Source organism: Passer domesticus, chromosome 2 (assembly GCF_036417665.1).
Source record: "Passer domesticus isolate bPasDom1 chromosome 2, bPasDom1.hap1, whole genome shotgun sequence".
NCBI lineage: Eukaryota > Metazoa > Chordata > Aves > Passeriformes > Passeridae > Passer > Passer domesticus.
Genome location: NC_087475.1, coordinates 84,076,551 through 84,095,034, shown reverse-complemented (window position 1 = coordinate 84,095,034; position 18,484 = coordinate 84,076,551). Strand labels below are relative to the sequence as shown.

The window sequence follows — 18,484 nt, the reverse complement described above, 5'->3', positions numbered from 1 at the left end:
CAGCAGCTGCGATATCCAGCCTGACCTTTGCAGCAGATGTGACAAACTTCCCTTCCCTCCAGGACACATCTCAGTTCACAGCTAGGCTGGATAAGAGTCCCTAAAGTTTGCATCATGCATTTAACTCTCCAGCTACTTTAGTATCAGGAGGTTGACAGTCTTGACCTTGTCTGTCCCCCCACCCAAAGCCAGCTTGATTTAGCATATTTGGGTCTAAGGGGGTTGGTCTGAGCTCCTGTTCTGCCTTGAATTAAGGCGGGGTCTTCCTCTGTCAGCAGATCACTGTTGCATGGAGCTGTACTAATTTTCCCTTTGTCTCATGTGATAGAACACTGGAGCACATGATTGCTCCAGTGTTCTATCACATGGGAATATCTATGACCCCCAATTCCTTGGCTGTGTGTCACTTTCTTCACTAGCATTTATGCCATGCCCTTTGATTAGCGTGTCCCTTTCTGCTCCCTTGGGGTTTGCTGTCAGACATTTTTAAAGATGCTGCAGTAAAACTTTATAAATTATTTATCTTGGAAAAAAATTGCTAATAAGCACAGTATTATGCTCATAACTAATTTTCTTGTGGTAAAGATGAAAACTTCGTATAAAGAATGGTGAACTTGAGAACATAATTTTTTGTAAAACACTTCCTCTTTAAGGGGGCTTAGAGCCTCTCTTTGGGACACATCACAGTATTACTGCTGTAGAATAATCGCTGAAAAAAGATTTGCAAATATATTTTGTCCATGTTTACAGCAGAACAGTTGCGTGCATGATCTTTAAAGGTCCCTTCCAGCTCAAACCATTCCATGATTCTGTGATTTATGAATAAATACGTAAGCCTATAATGAATGACAATCTAGATTACTGAAGTGAAAAAGATCTTGTACTGAGTCCATAAACATTAAAATTACATGCGAATGGACATAATAAGAATGGTAGAGAGATTCATGACCTTCAAGGACTTGTGTAAGAGATACAAGATTTCTTTCTTCTTCCAGTGGAGACCAGCAAATGTCTGTGAATTTACATGCAGCCTCCTATCTGTTACTAAAACCATGGGAATATCAAGTGAAGCAAATTCAGGCATGACCAAGGAAGTCTTTTGATGTTCATGGAAACCTGCAATACAAGGTTAGACCAATTAAAGCAGTGACTGTAAATGTTAAGTGTAGACAACTAAAGACACAATCATTCCAGTGAAAGGGCTCATTTACAGTATAATTTATTATAAGAGAGTAGCAATATTAAGGGTTACACCAGACATTGTGGCAAATATGTTCAAGGGTCGTAAGCCAGGGTTTATGAAGGTACAACCTGTAATAATTTAAACTTGTATTGAAACATTCATTATAAGTGTTTAACAAACATTAATTAATTAAGCTGTGTAACACCATGCTGTGAGCCTGTGGGTAAGTCAAAGCATTTGTATCTCAATTTTACAGAAGGTTAAGCTGAAGTGCAGAAAGATATATTTGCCTGAGGTCACATATCAAGTCAGTGGAAAAACTGCAAATAGAATCTGCAATCTGAAGTTCTCATTTCCCTGTTTTTGCCACTTAGATCACACTTTCTGCTAGTAAAATGAAAGGGAAGAAAGAGAAAACTGAAGTGGTGAGACTTGGAATATAGTTAACCCAGTTTTTTATACATGTTCTTGCCTTTTTTTCACCCACAGCTTAGGTATGTATGAAGGGGGTAGGTTGGCTTTAAATTATTTTGAACTTTGGCTTCTGGGTAGGAGACCAGCCGCACCAGGAGCATGGGGTGGGGGTGGTGGAGATGGAGGTTGCAGCCTCATAGCCACATGTTTGACTTTACAAAGCACCTCATCAAAAATGAGGAATGAGTTGCCACTTAGTGACTCTCAGGTTTCCTAGGATTGTGTGTTTTGGTGTCAGAGTAAAGCTGGTTATTGAGCACAGAAGGTGATGCGTTGCTCAAAAGGCAGAGCCTTGGGTTCAGCAGATGTGTATCCTTCCACTAAAAGGAGACTGTGGGGTGTTTGCAGAGAAAAAGGGTAAGAGAGATGCAGAGGGGCAGATGTTCCTAGGTGGGACCTTAAAGAAAGATTAAAGAAGGCAGGTCAAAGAATGGTGAAGAAAGGTTGTGTTTCAGTGTTTTGTTTTAGCTTGATATTTAAAGTGATGTTCAAAAGGGGTTGTGTATGAAAATGCTTCTTTATAAGGTGGAGAAAAAGAAGAAAAAGGAGAGGAAGCAATTGCTATTAATTCTTTATAGATTGCCATGGAGTGTTCCTGAAAATGCTCTTATGTTGCCTTGGGAAAATATGTCTGATTGAAATTTCACTCTGGTTTTTAGCAAATTGGAGGTCTCTGGGAGATATCTGAGGGGAATGGACTCTGGCTGGTTGCTGAGTGTCTGCAGCTCTCCCAAGGCCTGTATGTCCCATGACTCGTGGTCCAAGCACTAGGTCTTTCATTTATGCTGTCTTCTCTCAACCTATTTATGTGCAACAACAGTGGAAAAACCTATGTAAAACTAATCTGATCTAGTATTATGGAATGATATACCTTTTTTCTGTTTCCAGTCTGATATACAGCATTTCCCTCAATACTGGGAAATTGGCTTGCAGCTGGGTCCTTTCCAAGATTCAAAAAGAAAGGTGAGGGACTCTGATGGTTTTTCTCTCTGACTCTTGCCTCAGAGATGAAAATCCACCTGCCCTTTTGATTTGGCATTTTACAGTCAGATTTTGTCAATTTTTCCTTGCTATCCCTATTTAAAGGAAAACTGTCTTGAACATTTTAGAAACAAACAAAATCACACAACAAGTAAATTGTATAACTGAACGGTTTTCCAGTATTGAACTCAGTTGTTTAAGCACACATTGGAACCATTCAGTGGAAAGTCTGTTCATGACTGCTGTGACAAATCGTGGGGCTGTGGGATGTTCTGACAGGATCAGAAATGCACAGTAATAATTGTTAACTGCTGCACAAAAAATAGGAAAAATCTCTCCAGTAGTGTCTTTGAATCCAACTCCCCAAACAATGAATAAAGCCTCATTCTGAAGGTATGTTATTATTGTTGTCAAGCAGTAGAACAGGCTACCCAGGGAAGAAGTTGAATCACCATCCCTGGAGGTATTTACAAGATTTGTAGATGTGGCACTCAGGGACACGGTATAGTGCTGGACTTGGCAGTGCTGGGTTAGCATTTAATAGTTCAATGTTTCCATGATTCTAGACTACATGCAGAGGAATACACAGTGCTAAAAAAAAATTGAATTTTCTCTTTATGCTTGTAGGAAAAGAACTTCATACAAACCATCATTTTTCAAAGAAAACTGTCATTTTCTGAAAGCTCTGTTCTGAAGCACAGGAAGCCTTGCCTTGACCTCTTAGTATTTCCTTAAATGTCACCTTTGAACAGTTGCTAAAATTATCTGCACTTTCTGTTGATAGAGTTTTCCATCAGAAAGTATCCTGGAACAGGTTAAAGTATCTGCCTGGTTGTGTGGAGGTACAAAGCAGTCGTGTGTGCCTGTGATCCTGTTGTGACTCTCACAGATTGTGTGTGTAGATCCACAAGCCCTGGATCATGTGGTTAAAAGGAAACCTGGACACAGCTTAAGCTTCAGAAACAGAGTGAGAAGGTGTGAGTGCAGTATTTGCTAAATCTAAAGTGTCCACTTTTAACTGTTTTTCTGTGCATTATCGAACCTGTCTCATGGATTTTTGTCTTGTTGCATTGAAAACACTGTTATCAACCATACTTATAAACCATAACATATTGTCAGTGGTGAATGCTTAAATCCGTAGAATCATAGAATTGTTTGGGTTGAAAGGGACCTTTAGAGGCCCTCTAGACCAGCGCCTCTACAATGATCCGGGACGTCTTTCACCAGATGATCTTGCTCAGAGACCCATCCAACCTTACCTTGAATGCCTCCAGGATGGGGCACCTACCACATGTTGGGCAACCTGTGCCAGTCTCTCACCACCCTGTAAAAAAACTTCACCTCTCACCACTGTAAAAAATTCTTTTTTGTATCTAATCTAAACTGGTCCTCCTTCAGATTAAACCCATTCAACCATTCTTCCTTGTGCCATCACAACAGACCCTATCAAGTTGTTTATCCTCACTTTTCTTATAAGCCCCTCTCTCCTCATCCATTGTTACTCATTTGTCAGTCCTGCTTATCGTGGTGTGATACATTTTCTTTGACTCTTAGTCCAGAGTGGAGATCTTATTTATGAATAAATGGCTAGAGTGTGTAGGCAGAACTGTAGTAATACACTCAATATCATCACTGAAAAGGCTTAAATACTGAGTTTACTCTCTGATTGATTGCTTTCTAGTTTTCACTTAACATGAACATCGATCACATAGAAAGGGTTGCAGCAATTATTTTGTCTTCTCTGTGCATACCTATCTGTGTTGAATAGTTTTTTCTCCCCGGTTATTGAACAGCTGCCTTTGAGGTGCGTATTCCTAGCTGAGATTTTTTGGAGAACTCTGGTTGTATTTTGAATATATTGTAATAAACAATAATGTTGCTAATGTACTGTAAAGCTAGAAGTACTCAAAGTAGGTTTCTATTTCATATATTCGAATAAGTATTGGACATCACTTACTAACTATTTAGTTATTCACTACAGCCTGTTTCAGAAATTTTTTTTAATAAAAGATGTAATTTTGCTCAGATATGTGCCTGCTTAGTAATGGTTCCTGCCTCCAAGAGTTTACAACTTAGATGTACAAAGGACATCGCAGAATCATTGGATAATTCACTTTGGAAGAGACCTCAAAATTATCTAGGCCAGATAAAAAGGATTTGCTGAAGCTCAGGAATCAAGACAGGTTAATAACAGAACCATATTTCTTGCTGCCTACTTTGGTACATGTTCTACCAGAGTATGCTGCTTTTAATAGATTTAGGAGCATTCATCAACTATAGGGAGTTGGCAGAAGACTGCTTCCCTGGCTTGCACTGCACTGTTTCACTGCCTGCATGGAATACAGGACTTCTTTTCTCCTGCAGCAACTCTTGCTGTTGGATTGGCATCTATGTTTCTTGTGCACCAAAGGCTTGTGCCTGAAAACCTTGCAAGCAGGGCTGCTAAATTTCATTTTGACTTGAAATATCTTTGTGTTACCTCTGCCAACTGAAAAAATAAGCCTTGAGCTTTTCCCCTGTTGTTGAATCTGACTCCACCTTTATTAGTGCAGACCCAAGGCAAATACATTGGAGCCAGGGGGTGAGATGCAGCTGAAATGGGCAAGGTGTTTTTGACTGCTGCTGCACTGAGGGATGCTAATGGGGGCAGGTTGGAACTCCCAGGGCTGTGAAGCTATGAGCCAGCTTGATAACTGGAACTCTGCCATTTCTCACGTGGGTCGGTGCCACAGGCCTGCTTTAGTTGAAAACTCACCCTGTTTCATGGTAGGTTTTAACTTCTCTGGCTTTTTATCTTCCCTCTCTTAAAATGGCAATTTTACTCAATATGGAAACATTTTGCTTGAAAAAAACCCACACAACATAATTGCATTGGGTGAAGCATGTTATTTAACCTCTCTTTGGACTGCTTCCATCAGCAGGGCCGCTAAAGCTCTTTACTGGCAGGCTGGTACAATCTATGATCAGTTCCCTGCTACTTGTGCTGCCTGAATGAGTTTTCCGTCTTGAACAACATCCTGCACAATTCGCCTTACTCCTACCTAATAATTCAGACCAGATGGCTGAAGCTGACCCAGCATAATCTACTCCCCAGGATATAAATGATGCCATTTAGACATACACTGTAATGTTCCCTTAGTTAAAAAAAAGATTTACAGCAGGAGCCTGCAACAACTGAATTTATTTTGATCTGCAGTGTTCTGCCAGACAGTAGTCATTTGTGCTGGGTTACACAACATTAAAAGGTACATATCAGACACTATCCTACACAGACACATAGACAAAAAGACTGTCCCAAATTTCCCAGAAAGGGAACAGCTTGTGTTTGCATGTTGCCTTAGACCCCCATTCCACCTTGTCCCTGAATGCCCTGGATAAACAGATGGGACTTATACCGCAGAGCAAGTCAGGGCACTGGCACGGTATGGGAAGAATGAATTCTATGGCTATGGACCTCTAGAAAGAGGAGAAAAAAACAACCCCAAGCAAACCCTTTCTTTTTATTCTACAGAATATTTGCTCCAGTTCCCAGTTTGGTTCTATAGAAATATGATACACACAGAGCTCATTCCTTGGAAAATGGGATTCTACGTTGTTAATGCTATTACAGTTAATTGCAAAATTGTGCAGCTGTCTGCAGAAACAACAGACAACTTATGCAGATACTAGAATTTTGATGCCATTGCTGAATCCTGTCAAGACATAAAGTGAAGGGGGTTGGTAGCAAGATGTATGTAAGGAAATGTTACTGCATTGCTAAGCACAGATGAAGGTAACAGCTTTTGGAATAGCTGTCAGCAGAGTGGAGGTCAAAACATGCTGTAGGGGTAGGTGTCTGCAAATTCAGTGGATTTTGGATAAGGTTTGATGCATGGAATAGTTTGCACTGCTCTTTTACAAGTGGCCACATGTACTGTGAAGTCACTGGGGAAGCAGCATTTGCTGACACATGCAGTACAACTTCAGGCTAAGCGATGTACAAGATTATCCTTTTAAGCTTAATTGTTTTTCTTGTATAAAATATAGATGGTATCAGAAAGCCTGGCATTGTCTTGTTTGTTACTGGAATACAGACTTTCCTCTTCTTCCCCTTCCTTTTTTAAATGCAAAAGAGGTGCAAGAGATTTTTATCTCCACTTCTACTCTAGTTTTCTTCTCTGTGTTCTGAATCCTGAGTTTGGTATCTTGCAAATCTATCCAAGGACAGGTTGGATGGGGCTTACGGAACTTGGTGTAGGGAAAGGTGTCCTTGCCCATGGTAGGGACGTTGGAACTGGATGATCTTTAAGATCCCTCCCAACCTATATAACTCTACCCTCACTGCATAGCTGCATTGTAAACATGCACAAGCTCAAGCTGAGCCATTTGGCACTTGTTATGATCTTGTTATGCTTATAAAGGAGATGCTTCTTCCCAAATTAAGGTGCAAATGAGACCATATGCTGAAGTCAATAGTACAGATTTAATTTAACATTAAATGTGAGGTAGAGAGAGAGAAATAGGAAAGAAGGAGGGGGAAGAGAAAGAAAGGGAGAGATTAAAATAAAGATGTCACTACCCAATGGATCCCATGGCATTCCACTAGTCCTTCTTCAGCCAGGTGCTGGAGGGTCTCCGAGTCATTCTTCTGTGGTATCATCTTTATGCTGTCCAAGTTCTGGATATCCACAGGGTGTAAGTGCCATTGCCATAACCTGGGATAGCATGTGTGTGAGCAGTTTTTCCTTTCTCACAGTTTGCCGTGGTGGGATTTCTTTGTCCAGATGCTAACCAAACCTTCAACTCTGTTAGGCCTGGAACGAGCTCCTTCCTACTGTGCCATCTGTGCTTATCTCATGTTTTGTTGTGGTGGCTTATTTTATAGCAAGTTCCTTCTGTGACCTTGACAGTGTTTTGAGGCAGGCTACTGCATTCTGTAAGTCCTTACAGCACTTTGTTTCCTTGGAAAACTAATCTTTGGATGTTCTCACTCCCTAACCCTTTGCATGGGTTTGGTACATGGGAGGTGCAGCTCCAGGTCAGCTGGTATTAAAGACAGAGGTTGGGATAATCCCAGTTGCTTGGTGCACTGGGAAGTGTGGGCCTTGATGGCTACATTTCTGAATGTCCATGAAAGTACTGGGATGCATTTGGGACCTGGAAGTGCTTCTCTGTGTGGGTGGCAATCACACAGATGCCAAAGCTATCTTGTGTACTTCATCCAGCCTTGGGGCTACCCGATAAATGTGCTGATTCACACAGCTGAAGACACCAAGGGCACCAAGATGCATAACTTGGAACAAATGCTGATCACCTTCCCCTTCTGACCTTAAATCACACTAGTGAGTATCTTGAATAAAGAGAAGGCTTCTCAGAGTGAGAAATTCTTGCCTTGTTCCCAGCACACTGAGGAATCGTTCTCAATTTTCTCGTGCAGCTGTACCTGCCCTTCCCGGCAAAGAGGGCTTTTAAAAATGGAATTGTGTTGTCTCAAATCCACTGGTGATTCTGAAGCCACTGTAAATGGGTTATTGATTACAAAGGGCTGAAAGCATCTGGTGTGCTCATGTGTGAGCCTCTGCATTTTGACCCTGCTGGTTCGCTTCTCTTTGAGGCAATGGGCAATTTTCTCAGCCAACACTATATGGTTCTTAATGTTTGTTTTGCTTTGAAATGAAAGGAAATATGAAAGTGCATGTTGTTATTATTCTCTTCCTTTAATCTTTGCTCAGAAGTTAGTCCTCTCAGACCTTTAATCATCTGTCTTTGTCTAAATTCCCCTCAATTTAATTCTATCTTTCTGGTGCTCAACTGCTTACAGATGAATGAGGAATTATATTGCTTTATCTCATTTTTTCCCTCATTAGAATGCTGGTGAAAGCCCGTGGTCACAAAAGACAGACAGTAGTTTAGGCATTTTTTGGCCTTTTAGTATTATTTAACCCCTTTGCTATCAGAGCTCAGTAGTGGATATCACAAATGGATGTTGTCATGCATATAAATTGGAAGAGAAATTGTACTGGAATAATGGTTGCAGTCTGCAGCACCAACTACAAAGTCAGAAAATGGCAGAGTTTGGGCAGCTCTGTCTAGTCATACATTTTTGACTTTTTTTTGTAGCTGCTGTCTGAAAGGTCATTCTTTTGTGTGAGTAAGACATTGTGTCTTCTCCAGTACTTATTCTTTTTCTAAACTATTTTTGTTTAAATTTTCTTTTTAAAAAAGTGAGGTTGGAGTGAGCACAAATCTGAGCATTAATATTTTTTTAAGCAGTAGTAAAAAAACCCCAAGGCTTCAAACTGAGAAGTGTCTCCAGCTTTAGTAACAGACAGCATTTTCTGACCTATCTATAAAGGTCAGACCCTGCTCACTCCTGCACTGTAAGGAAGGAGAAGTGGGGACTCTTAGAGCTTTCCTGCAGAGAACAAATGCAGTCAGCCAAGATATGCTTGTCCATGGGCAATTGCAAAATGCTACTGCTATGTACTCTACCATGCTGATGTACAGAAAATTTGTTTTCCTCTTCCCCAGTGATGGAGTTATCAAACATAAAATAAGTCACAGTATCTTTAGAATTACTTTGTACTAGAATATATATATATATACATATATATATATATACACACACTCACATATAAATATATACACATATAAAATTTATTGTCTGCAATTTATCTTTATATAGCAAAACTGTTGAAATATTTTAGCTAGGATAAAGGGAGAGCAAGCTGAATTTATTAAATAAAGTAAGTAATCTCTTAAGAGGTAAATGAACAAATTCTGTTAGACAGAAAATCCAGTGAGATTCACTGACACTTTCAACAAATATGAATTAATCGCTTAACAAAATGTTCAGAGCAGTAAAGGGATTCAAAATGAAGATGTGTTTTGTGCTCACAGAGTTCCTCAATAGTGTTATTTCCATTTCTACATGAAATCGGAACTTGTTTTCATGGTATAGAATATGGTACCAGGAAATGCAAGGTACAGGTTTAATTTGTGTAAGAAATACCCCATCCCCAGAAGTGTTCAAGGGCCGGTTGGATGGGGCTTGATGCAACCTGGTCTAGTGGAAGGTTTCACTGTCCATGACAGGGGAAGTAGAACTAGATGGTCTTTAAGGTCCATTCTAACCAAAGACATGATACGATTTCTGTTTTCTATTGTTAGATTTTAGACTTTTTGTTGAATTACTTTCCTGTAAACCCCCACTAGGAGACAGACTGTATTTTGCTCATTTTACATAACAATTACCATGCCCCCATGACTCCTTTTTATGACTGTGGTTCCAATCTTGGTTCTACAGCTGCTCACTCCCATTCTATCCTCAGTAGTATTCAACACTTTTCCCCTCCTAGTATGATTGCGCCTCTCGTGTAGTGGAGATTACTTGATAGAGCGCGTTTTACTCTGAGCAAATTACAAAACCTATTTTTTGCAAACCTTGTCTGACTGCAAGTTTCTGGCTGCCCTTGTTCCACAGAAATGGCAATTTCAGCTTATGGAATTACAAAGCAGCCAACTAAGTGAATCCTCTGTGCTTTCTTCTGTGACCGCATAAGTACTGAAGTGCTTTTCTCTGCGCACCAGTGATCATTATTCCAGCAAAAGCAACCTGTGCCCTCCTCAGAATAGATAAGGACCTTTACAAAGAGACTGAGGTTTTAATATTTATTTTGCACATGTGCATACACATGCAAATGTGGCTCATACATAATTTTTAATGAAAACACTAGGGCAAGATAGGCTTTAAAGATAGGGCGAAAGCACCGTTCTACTGTTCCTTGACTGAATACTGTCAACCCAATTAATGCCCTGATAACATCAGTGATGCCAGCTGAATGCCATTGCCAGAGGGCAATTTCTAGCTTATTTCTGCAAAGTATTTATCTAGAGATAATTACATATTAGCCTGATATATTTTACTTGCTGTTGCAATACAAATTGACCTGGCATTGAACCATATATTACAACTGTTTCAGTTGTACTAGGAGCATTCAAACCAACGGTGAAAAGTTCCCTGTATTGAGAATGGAGAAACTTTGTTTCTCATTGCAACTATCCTGTAGCTTTTTGTTTTAAAAAGAGGTTTTAATTTTAATGTGGAATTAGATGTTTGTAGTAATATGAAAGACAAATTCTTACAAATATATGTGTGAAATAAAAGTTAGTATGGCAAGGTGGGGATCAGCCTCTTTTCCCAAGTAACCAGCAACAGGACAAAGATAAATGGCCTCAAGTTGTGCCAGGACAGTTTCAGGTTGGATATGGGGAAAAATTTCTTCACTGGAAGGGTTCAAGCATTGGAACAGGCTGCCCAGGAAAGTGATGCAGTCACCATCCCTGGAGGTGTTAAAAAAATGAGGTGTGGCACTACACGATATAGTTTAGTGGGCATGGTGGCATTTAGTTAAGGTTGGACTTTTTTGTCTTTGAGGCATTTTCAAACCTTTAATGATTCTGTGATTCTTTTTTTTCCCATTGTACATGACAAATAGAATACATAATAAGTTGTAAAGTTGTAAAAGGAGTTAGAAGAAAAGTTCAACTTTAGCTGTAACTAAACAGAGGGAAGAGAGACTTCTGATACCTGGCCAGAGACTGAACATGAGGACAAGCACAAACCCTATAGAAAGTTTTTCCTCTGAGGTCCCAAGGAGATCCAGGTAGATCCAATCTATCTTTCTTATCCAGGAGAAAGTCCATGGTTATTAAAGCAAATAATGTGAAGTTTATTTTTTCTTTGATAAGTTAATTATCCCCACTAGACAATTTGACACCTTTTGTGTGTGACTATCTGACTGCAAACTTCTTGCCCAAGGAAGGGAACACTTTTTTCCTTTCCTTAGGTCATTATGTGCACAGATTTCAATAAAACTGTTTTCTCTGTTGGACCTTGTATATCTGATCATACCCCATGGAAATAAATATGATAGAAACATCTGAACAGGATATTTTAAGACCTAGCTTGTTGCTTATTCTTGGTTGAAACCAAACATTACCCAACCACTTCTGAATGGTAATAGACTGAAGTGGTGAGTCCACAAAGTCTTCAACCTGTGCACCTCACTTGAAAAAAATGCAAAATGCACCTGCAGATAGGGCTGAGAGTGATTCAGGTGCCTTGGATGGGTGTCAACAAGTTTCTCTTAAGGTATTATACATGTGCGAATTTCTAGGTTACTGGTTAAAGCAATTTGTGACTTCTCCCTGTAAAAGGGTCTGTTCTGCTTATGAGTGCCTGTAGCATGAATGTGCCTGAATCTCTTCTTATAATGTTATTTCTTTACATTTTTATATTGTTTTTTTCTAAACACCTCTTTAAAATGAGAATATGACTCAAGAATCTCATAGAAATTTTAGAAAAAATTGTCTAAAATTTTTTCTACACTTTGTATATTGGTGCTTTCTACTAAAAATGTAGTACATGTTTATCATTGTGATGCTAATGTGTAAGTATGTATCAAAGGAAAACACCAGGGTGTCAAAGCCAATATGGAAATAATGTTTTTTACTTGTTCCTTTTTATAAACAGATATTCAAGAGTTTTATGAAGTGACGCTGCTAAATTCCCAGAAAAGCTATGAGCAAAAAATAGAAGAAGCAAATCAAGTTGCAGAAAAATGGGAGATGACAACATCTGCTACAGACCATGAAAATCTGCAGAAAAAGCAGGAGGTAATTTAACACATTAAGAATTAAAATATATGTAATGAGTGAGATGTCTCAAACCTGAGAAAAGCCACGCAGTGATGTATAAGATTGAAAGGAGTTATTAAGGCATTAGGTTAGGGTGGAGGATGTATATACAAATAGTGTTATCCCTCTGACCTTGATTATGTTGCAAACTTCTTTGTCCTTTCAATTGCAATCTGTCAAAGGGAACATAGAAAGCTTCTGTTTTCTCATCTTTGGTGTACTTTATCTGATACTTTGTGTCTGTGATTACCCCCCCCAAAAGAGAATATATCTTTTCTACCAGCTGATGACTGCTGAGGTTATTAATATTCCAGTAATTATATCCTGCATAAAAAACTAAATATGAGTTTTCACGTTTCTGCAACTGACATTGGGCTGAACTTTTCCACAGTCCATGTTCACAGAGATCAACCAAGAGAGTCTCTGCGTGAGGAACAGATACATAGAAGAAGATTACACAACTTTGCTTTTCTCCTGTAGCCAGTGCAAGCATTCAAAAACTTTCTTTGTCACCCCCTGCTCTAATCTGCTTTTGCCAGTCTCCAGATTATTATTAACTATATTAGCAGTCTAAACTACTTGCCTCCACCCACATTTGTGCTTCAAAGATGAAAACAAACCCCACAGAAGCAAGCAATGCATTGCTCTGTTCTTAAACAGTGAAACAGAAATAGGGTGGGCATGGACTGCAAATTGCAAATCTCCAGACCAGAATCAAAGATGAGGGAAATTATAAATATTTTCATTGGTGTCATGGTAAGTAAGGCACTTCAAGTTTTAAAAGTTGTTGGCAAGAAGTTTCCCATAGGCATGATTATTTTAAAGAGCTTTCCTCCTTTTTAATGTAAAAATCAAACAGAAATTGTAGTTCTACATGACATTTTAGATGTGATTATTTAAAAGATAAATCAGAATTGCAGGTGGCTAGAACAAAACTCTCAGAAGAAATGAAGAAATTTATTGTAAAAATTAATTAGCAAAAGAAGCTTGCAGAATTAATGAGAACAAGCATTCTGGTTTTGAGTGAAATCAGAACAAATGACTCTTAACACTAATGTAGGATACATCCCATGAATGATTTAACATTTGAGTCACAGTTTGAAGGCACAGACAGCTAATATCTGTCTTTTTAAAATTTTTTAAAGCACAAATCTTTAGGCTTTAAAATTGTGAAAGTGTATTCCTGTTATCTCTTGTATGTGATGAAGACAGTGGACAGACTCTCTTTTTATTCCAACCTCATCAAAATATATGACCCCCAACCCCATCTACCTTAAACTCATTGCTATCTGAGAGGTGTGCTGTTGGTCCTGTACAGGGGAATTTGAACTTTAAATTCTATGCTGAGTATAATAGATACAGGGCCAACTCCAAATGTTTCTCATTTTATGAAAAAAAAAATTCTGATTTAAAGGAAAACAATAGAAAACTATAGCATAGAAACTGGAACAGCCTTTCCAAGGCAGGGTGCTGACAGTCAGGGTCCAGGGTGCCATTTTCAAATGTGCTGTCTCGCCATAAATTTCATCTGGGTAATGGGAGAACAAAATGTTTAGTCTCTTAAAAATGCGTATATATTTTAAGGGTCCAATGCAGGCAAAACAGACTGGAAGTGTAGCTTTTGGTTTTTTTCCTTATGACAGCCCAGCATACTATCAGCAGTTCTGAGTCAGAACTGATTAGTGCAAGTTGGATGTACAAACTGCTGTACAAATCCAAGATAGCCCTTTGATTTCTATGAAAAATTACCATATGAAAATGTAACCAAATCTAATGTATCACATAAATTCTTATTCATGGTCCCTCTCATGGGAAATTATTGTTTTGTACTTCCTTTTCCATCTTTAATTATATGTCCCAAATTTGGAAAGAAAAGGCCTCCCTTCTTTTGTAGAATGATAGACTTATGGAATGGCTTTTGTTGGAAGGAACCCTAAAGATGATCTAATCCCATGGGTAGGGACACCCTCCATTAGAGCAGGTTGCTTAGAACCCCATCCAACTTCATTTTGATCCCTAGTTGCCCCAGGGATGGGACAACCACAACTTCTCTGGGCAACCTGTGCCTGTGCCTCTGCCATCTCACAGTAAAGAATTTCTTCCTTATTATCTAATCTAAACATCCCATCTTTCACTTTAAAGCCATTTCCTTGTCTTATCACTACGTGTCCTTGTAAAAAGTCTCTCTCCAGCTTTCTTGTAGGCTCCTTTCAGGTACTGGAAGGTTGCAGTTAGGTCACTTCCAAACCTTCTGTTCTCCACACTGAACAATCCCAATTCTCTTAGCTTCCTCATAGGAGAGGGACTTCATCCCTCTGAGGATCTTTGGGACCTCCTCTGGATGTGCTCCAGCAGGTCAATGTCCTTGCTCTGCTGAGAACCCCAGAGCTGGATGCAGGACTCTAAGCCCAAGGATAATCAGTCAGTCCAGAGGCCATCCTCCTTTCATTCCTTCCACTCAAAACTTTCCTTGACTGTCTGTATGCAATTTTTTCTATATAAATTGGTCCTTTTTATGTCTTAATTGTTGATAATTTATAATTGTGGCTTTCCTTTTGGAAAGCAGCTTTTACTGTCCAGGACAGTTGTCCTGTGAACCCTGCTTTGTATTTATGTACTTGCTTTTCTCAAAGTGTAGATTTTTAGATAAGAGAAAAGGTGTTTGGTTGTTTGCAATACTGTAAAGATTTTCCACCTTACATCTGTGATTACCATAGTGGTTTTTAGTAAACTGTTGCTAGATTTCACAGGGCTGGATCTTCATCTCTTTAAATAGATATGAAAGGATCATGACCCACCCTATAATCTCCTATAATTCTCAGAGAGTGCCTGAGAAGAGAGGTGTCGCCCAGACTGAGAGACTGTAATTTTGAATGGCTTTTGTAAAAGCAAGTGAAAAGGCAGTGGAATATAAGAGCTCATGGTATGTGTCAGAACCAGTCACATCCAAATTTTTTCTGTGCATGCTTCCACATAGGATCCCATGACTACAGACAGTGGAATTAACAAAAGTGTTGGGGTTTTAGTGGTAGTACTGTTTTATTTTTTGAGGTTTTTTTTGTTTTGTTTTGTTTTGTTTTTTACTTGCATGCTTCTAGCTAAATTCTGTGCTATTTTGGTTTTAATCCTGAAGAATACCCTAGTACACATGAAATTGATAAATGTTTAGGTATGGCCTATGTATTTAAACACCACATCCTTGCTTTTCACTTCGTCATTAACAGCTTTGTTGGCTGTCTGAGTAAACAGTGACTTCAATGTTTGCAGATGAAAAATGCAGTATTTCTTATCACATTATTATTGCATTTCGCCCTCTATAGAGACTAAATATATGTGTCAATGTATCTGGCAGAGCTGTAAATATCATAGACCAAAATAATTCAAGTGGGTGGATGTTAGTGAAAAGGAAGAAAGAAGGACCCATATGAATGTGATTTTTGTGTGAGTTTATCCATGTTGCTTTCCCTCCTGTAAATGCGGCTTGGCAAAATCAGCTTAAGTTGGTTGATTGTTTCAGAATCAATGAAACAGTTTTTGGGCCATGTTCAGATTCACTAGAAATGTTTATCACGTTCTATTTGCAAAAGCTTTTTTTGTTTCATATATTCAGATAGAGAGCAGGGAATGTGACATATTGGGCACTAAATGAAAGTCCAACATGTTCATTATGATGTAGAAACTCTAGAATATAACTCTTGAGAAGACCTAAAATACCCCTGTTGTCCATTCTCTTGCCCTGGGGCAGATCAACTGCCTTTGAGCTGCTCCTGACATGTTTACCGAGTCTGTTCTATAAAATCTCCCGCAGTGGAGAGTCAACTATTTCTGCAGGTAGCTTATTTCCTCACTGATGGAAGGTTGTTCCTGATGGCAAACTGGAGTTTCTCTGAGGACAATTAGAACCCATTAGATTTTGTTCAAATAGCAGTAGACGTGGATAGTGTTTTATTCAGTCCTGTTCCAGAAAGCACTTAAACACGTCTCGGAATCATGCAGCATTGCAGAATGGTTTGGGTTAGAAGGGACCTTAACGATCATCTAGTGCCAGCTGCCTCTGCCATGGGCAGGGACATCTTCCAGTCAACCAGGTTTCTAAAGTCACCTCCAAATTGGCCTTGAACATTCTCAAGGATGTGGCAACCACAGCTTTTCTGGGTTCCAGTATCTCACCATCCTCATCATGAAGAACTTCCTTGTAATAGTCCATCTAAACCTAATATCTCTCAATGTAAAGCCATCACCCCTTGTCCTGTGACTACATGTTCTTGTAAATAGTCCCTCTTTGAATTTCTTGTAGCCTTCTTTAGGTACTAAAAGTCCTCAATGAGGTCTCTCTGGAGCCCTTCTCTTCTCCAGGCTGTACAATCCCAACTCTCTCAACCTGTTGTCATAGGAGAAGTGCTCCAGCCCTCTGATCATCTTCTTGGCCTCTTCTGAACCTGCTCCAACTGATCCACTTCTTTCTCATGACAGGGATCACAGAGCTCAATGCTTTACATAGCAACAAATGCTAGGTCATAATGAGAAATATTGTCTTTTGGGATAGCAAATATTTAGTTCTCTTAGACTCTTCTCAACGGAGCTATACTTAGAGGTATGAAATATTTTAGTTTCCAAAACAGAAATCCTTGAGGCACTGTGAAAGGCAATTAGTGTTGACAGCACAGGCACCATATCTCCAACTATATTAAAAAATAAAAATCTGGAGACTACTTTGCAAGATTTATGTATTAATGAAAATACTAACTCAGGATTTGGGAGCAGCGGGTTTTAGTTTCTTACTGTTCTGTGTACTTCCTGAAGGACTGTATGTGAAGTCTGAAAAGAGAAGAACTAAGTCATGAAAGTGAACTGGGAGTTACAGTGTCTGAGGTATCTCACCATATGGAGATGTGAGTTACGGACCATATCTGTGGGACACTGCATGGGCAGAAACAGTTGTTCAGGATTAAACTCCACAAAACACAGACTACACCTCTAAACTAACAAGTAATGAATTCCAAATATGGGACAAGGTGTCATTCCCTTAATATCTGCCTCATCAAGGTGTTGATACCTTATCCAGATTAAGGTTTAGAATCACAGTCTCTATTCTGTAAATGAGGGGATGTCTCTCATAACATGCATAAAGGTGCTGCTGATACATTTTTCCTTATGAAGAAGCTGTTTGGTAAGGATGTATTCTGAGGATGTGGAAATCCCTGTACAGCTCCCTTCTTGACCAGAGAGGAGCTGATTGTACTTCTCACCCATAACAGAGCTCTAAGAATTGTGCTGGCAGATATTACTTAGCTTTTTCTTGCTGGGATGTTGCCCATTTCTGTGGAATGATAAAATATTTATTGGGACAGAGTACTGACATGTGGCTTTGTAACTTAGAGTTTATAGCTACTACTGATCTGACAAGTATTAGAGTCTAGGGTGTTTTGTCTTCATTTGCATATCTAAGGGCGGAACCCTCCCTCCCCAGCAAGTGCACAAACACCAGTGTTGAAAAGTCATAAATGCAAAGCCCTTCTCCCTGTTTTCTCTTTATTCTTTTCCACCTCCCCATTGTCACCATACTTATATTTAAATCTTGAAGGGGGAGGATTTAACAGAAAAAATTAAGAACTTCAAATGCCCACTATGTCCCAGGGAGCCGTATGTTCATTCCTCTCAAACTGCATTTAGGGGTGTGGGATGTTGCATTCAGTGGCAGGGTTGGTGACACATAGTGGGGAGGAAGTGTAGCTGGAGCTCACCTAAGTGAGCAGGTAGTGAAGGTATGCCAGAAACAAGGAGTTTGTGGATGCTGACAGTGCTTAGACATTGGGCTGATTGGTATGGTCCAGACGAGCTCATTTTGGGACAAACAAATGCCAGGTACCTACTTAGAGAACTGTGTAGATGTGACACTACAAAGATAATGTGCCTCCAGAGTTTCTGAGGATCTCGAATGCTTTCAAGCTGAGTCATTGCAAGTTGCATTAATAAAGCATCTGCATTGGCTTAAACCAAGCAATAGTTATCTGTCCATGTAGCCTGGTACTCGGCTTCCTGTGGGGGCCAGGAGCAGATGCTCAGAAAAGAGTCAAAAAAGACCAAGCCTTATATTGGGTGCTTTAGCTGTTTTGCAAGTCTAATCTGAATTTGTTTGAACTAGAAGTACAGAAGGTGTTCAGTGCT

At 39.4% G+C, this 18,484-nt stretch overlaps 1 protein-coding gene across 2 annotated transcripts in view; it reads left to right on the top strand.

The window, feature by feature from the left end:
- The window catches only part of DLG2 (discs large MAGUK scaffold protein 2), a 979,322-nt gene that overhangs the window by 109,467 nt on the left and 851,371 nt on the right, over positions 1-18,484 (top strand). For both annotated transcript variants that reach the window (XM_064409604.1, XM_064409605.1), the window contains one exon: positions 12,153-12,295. In XM_064409604.1, the coding sequence (XP_064265674.1) occupies positions 12,153-12,295 (143 nt within the window). The remainder of the gene's footprint in view (positions 1-12,152; positions 12,296-18,484) is intronic.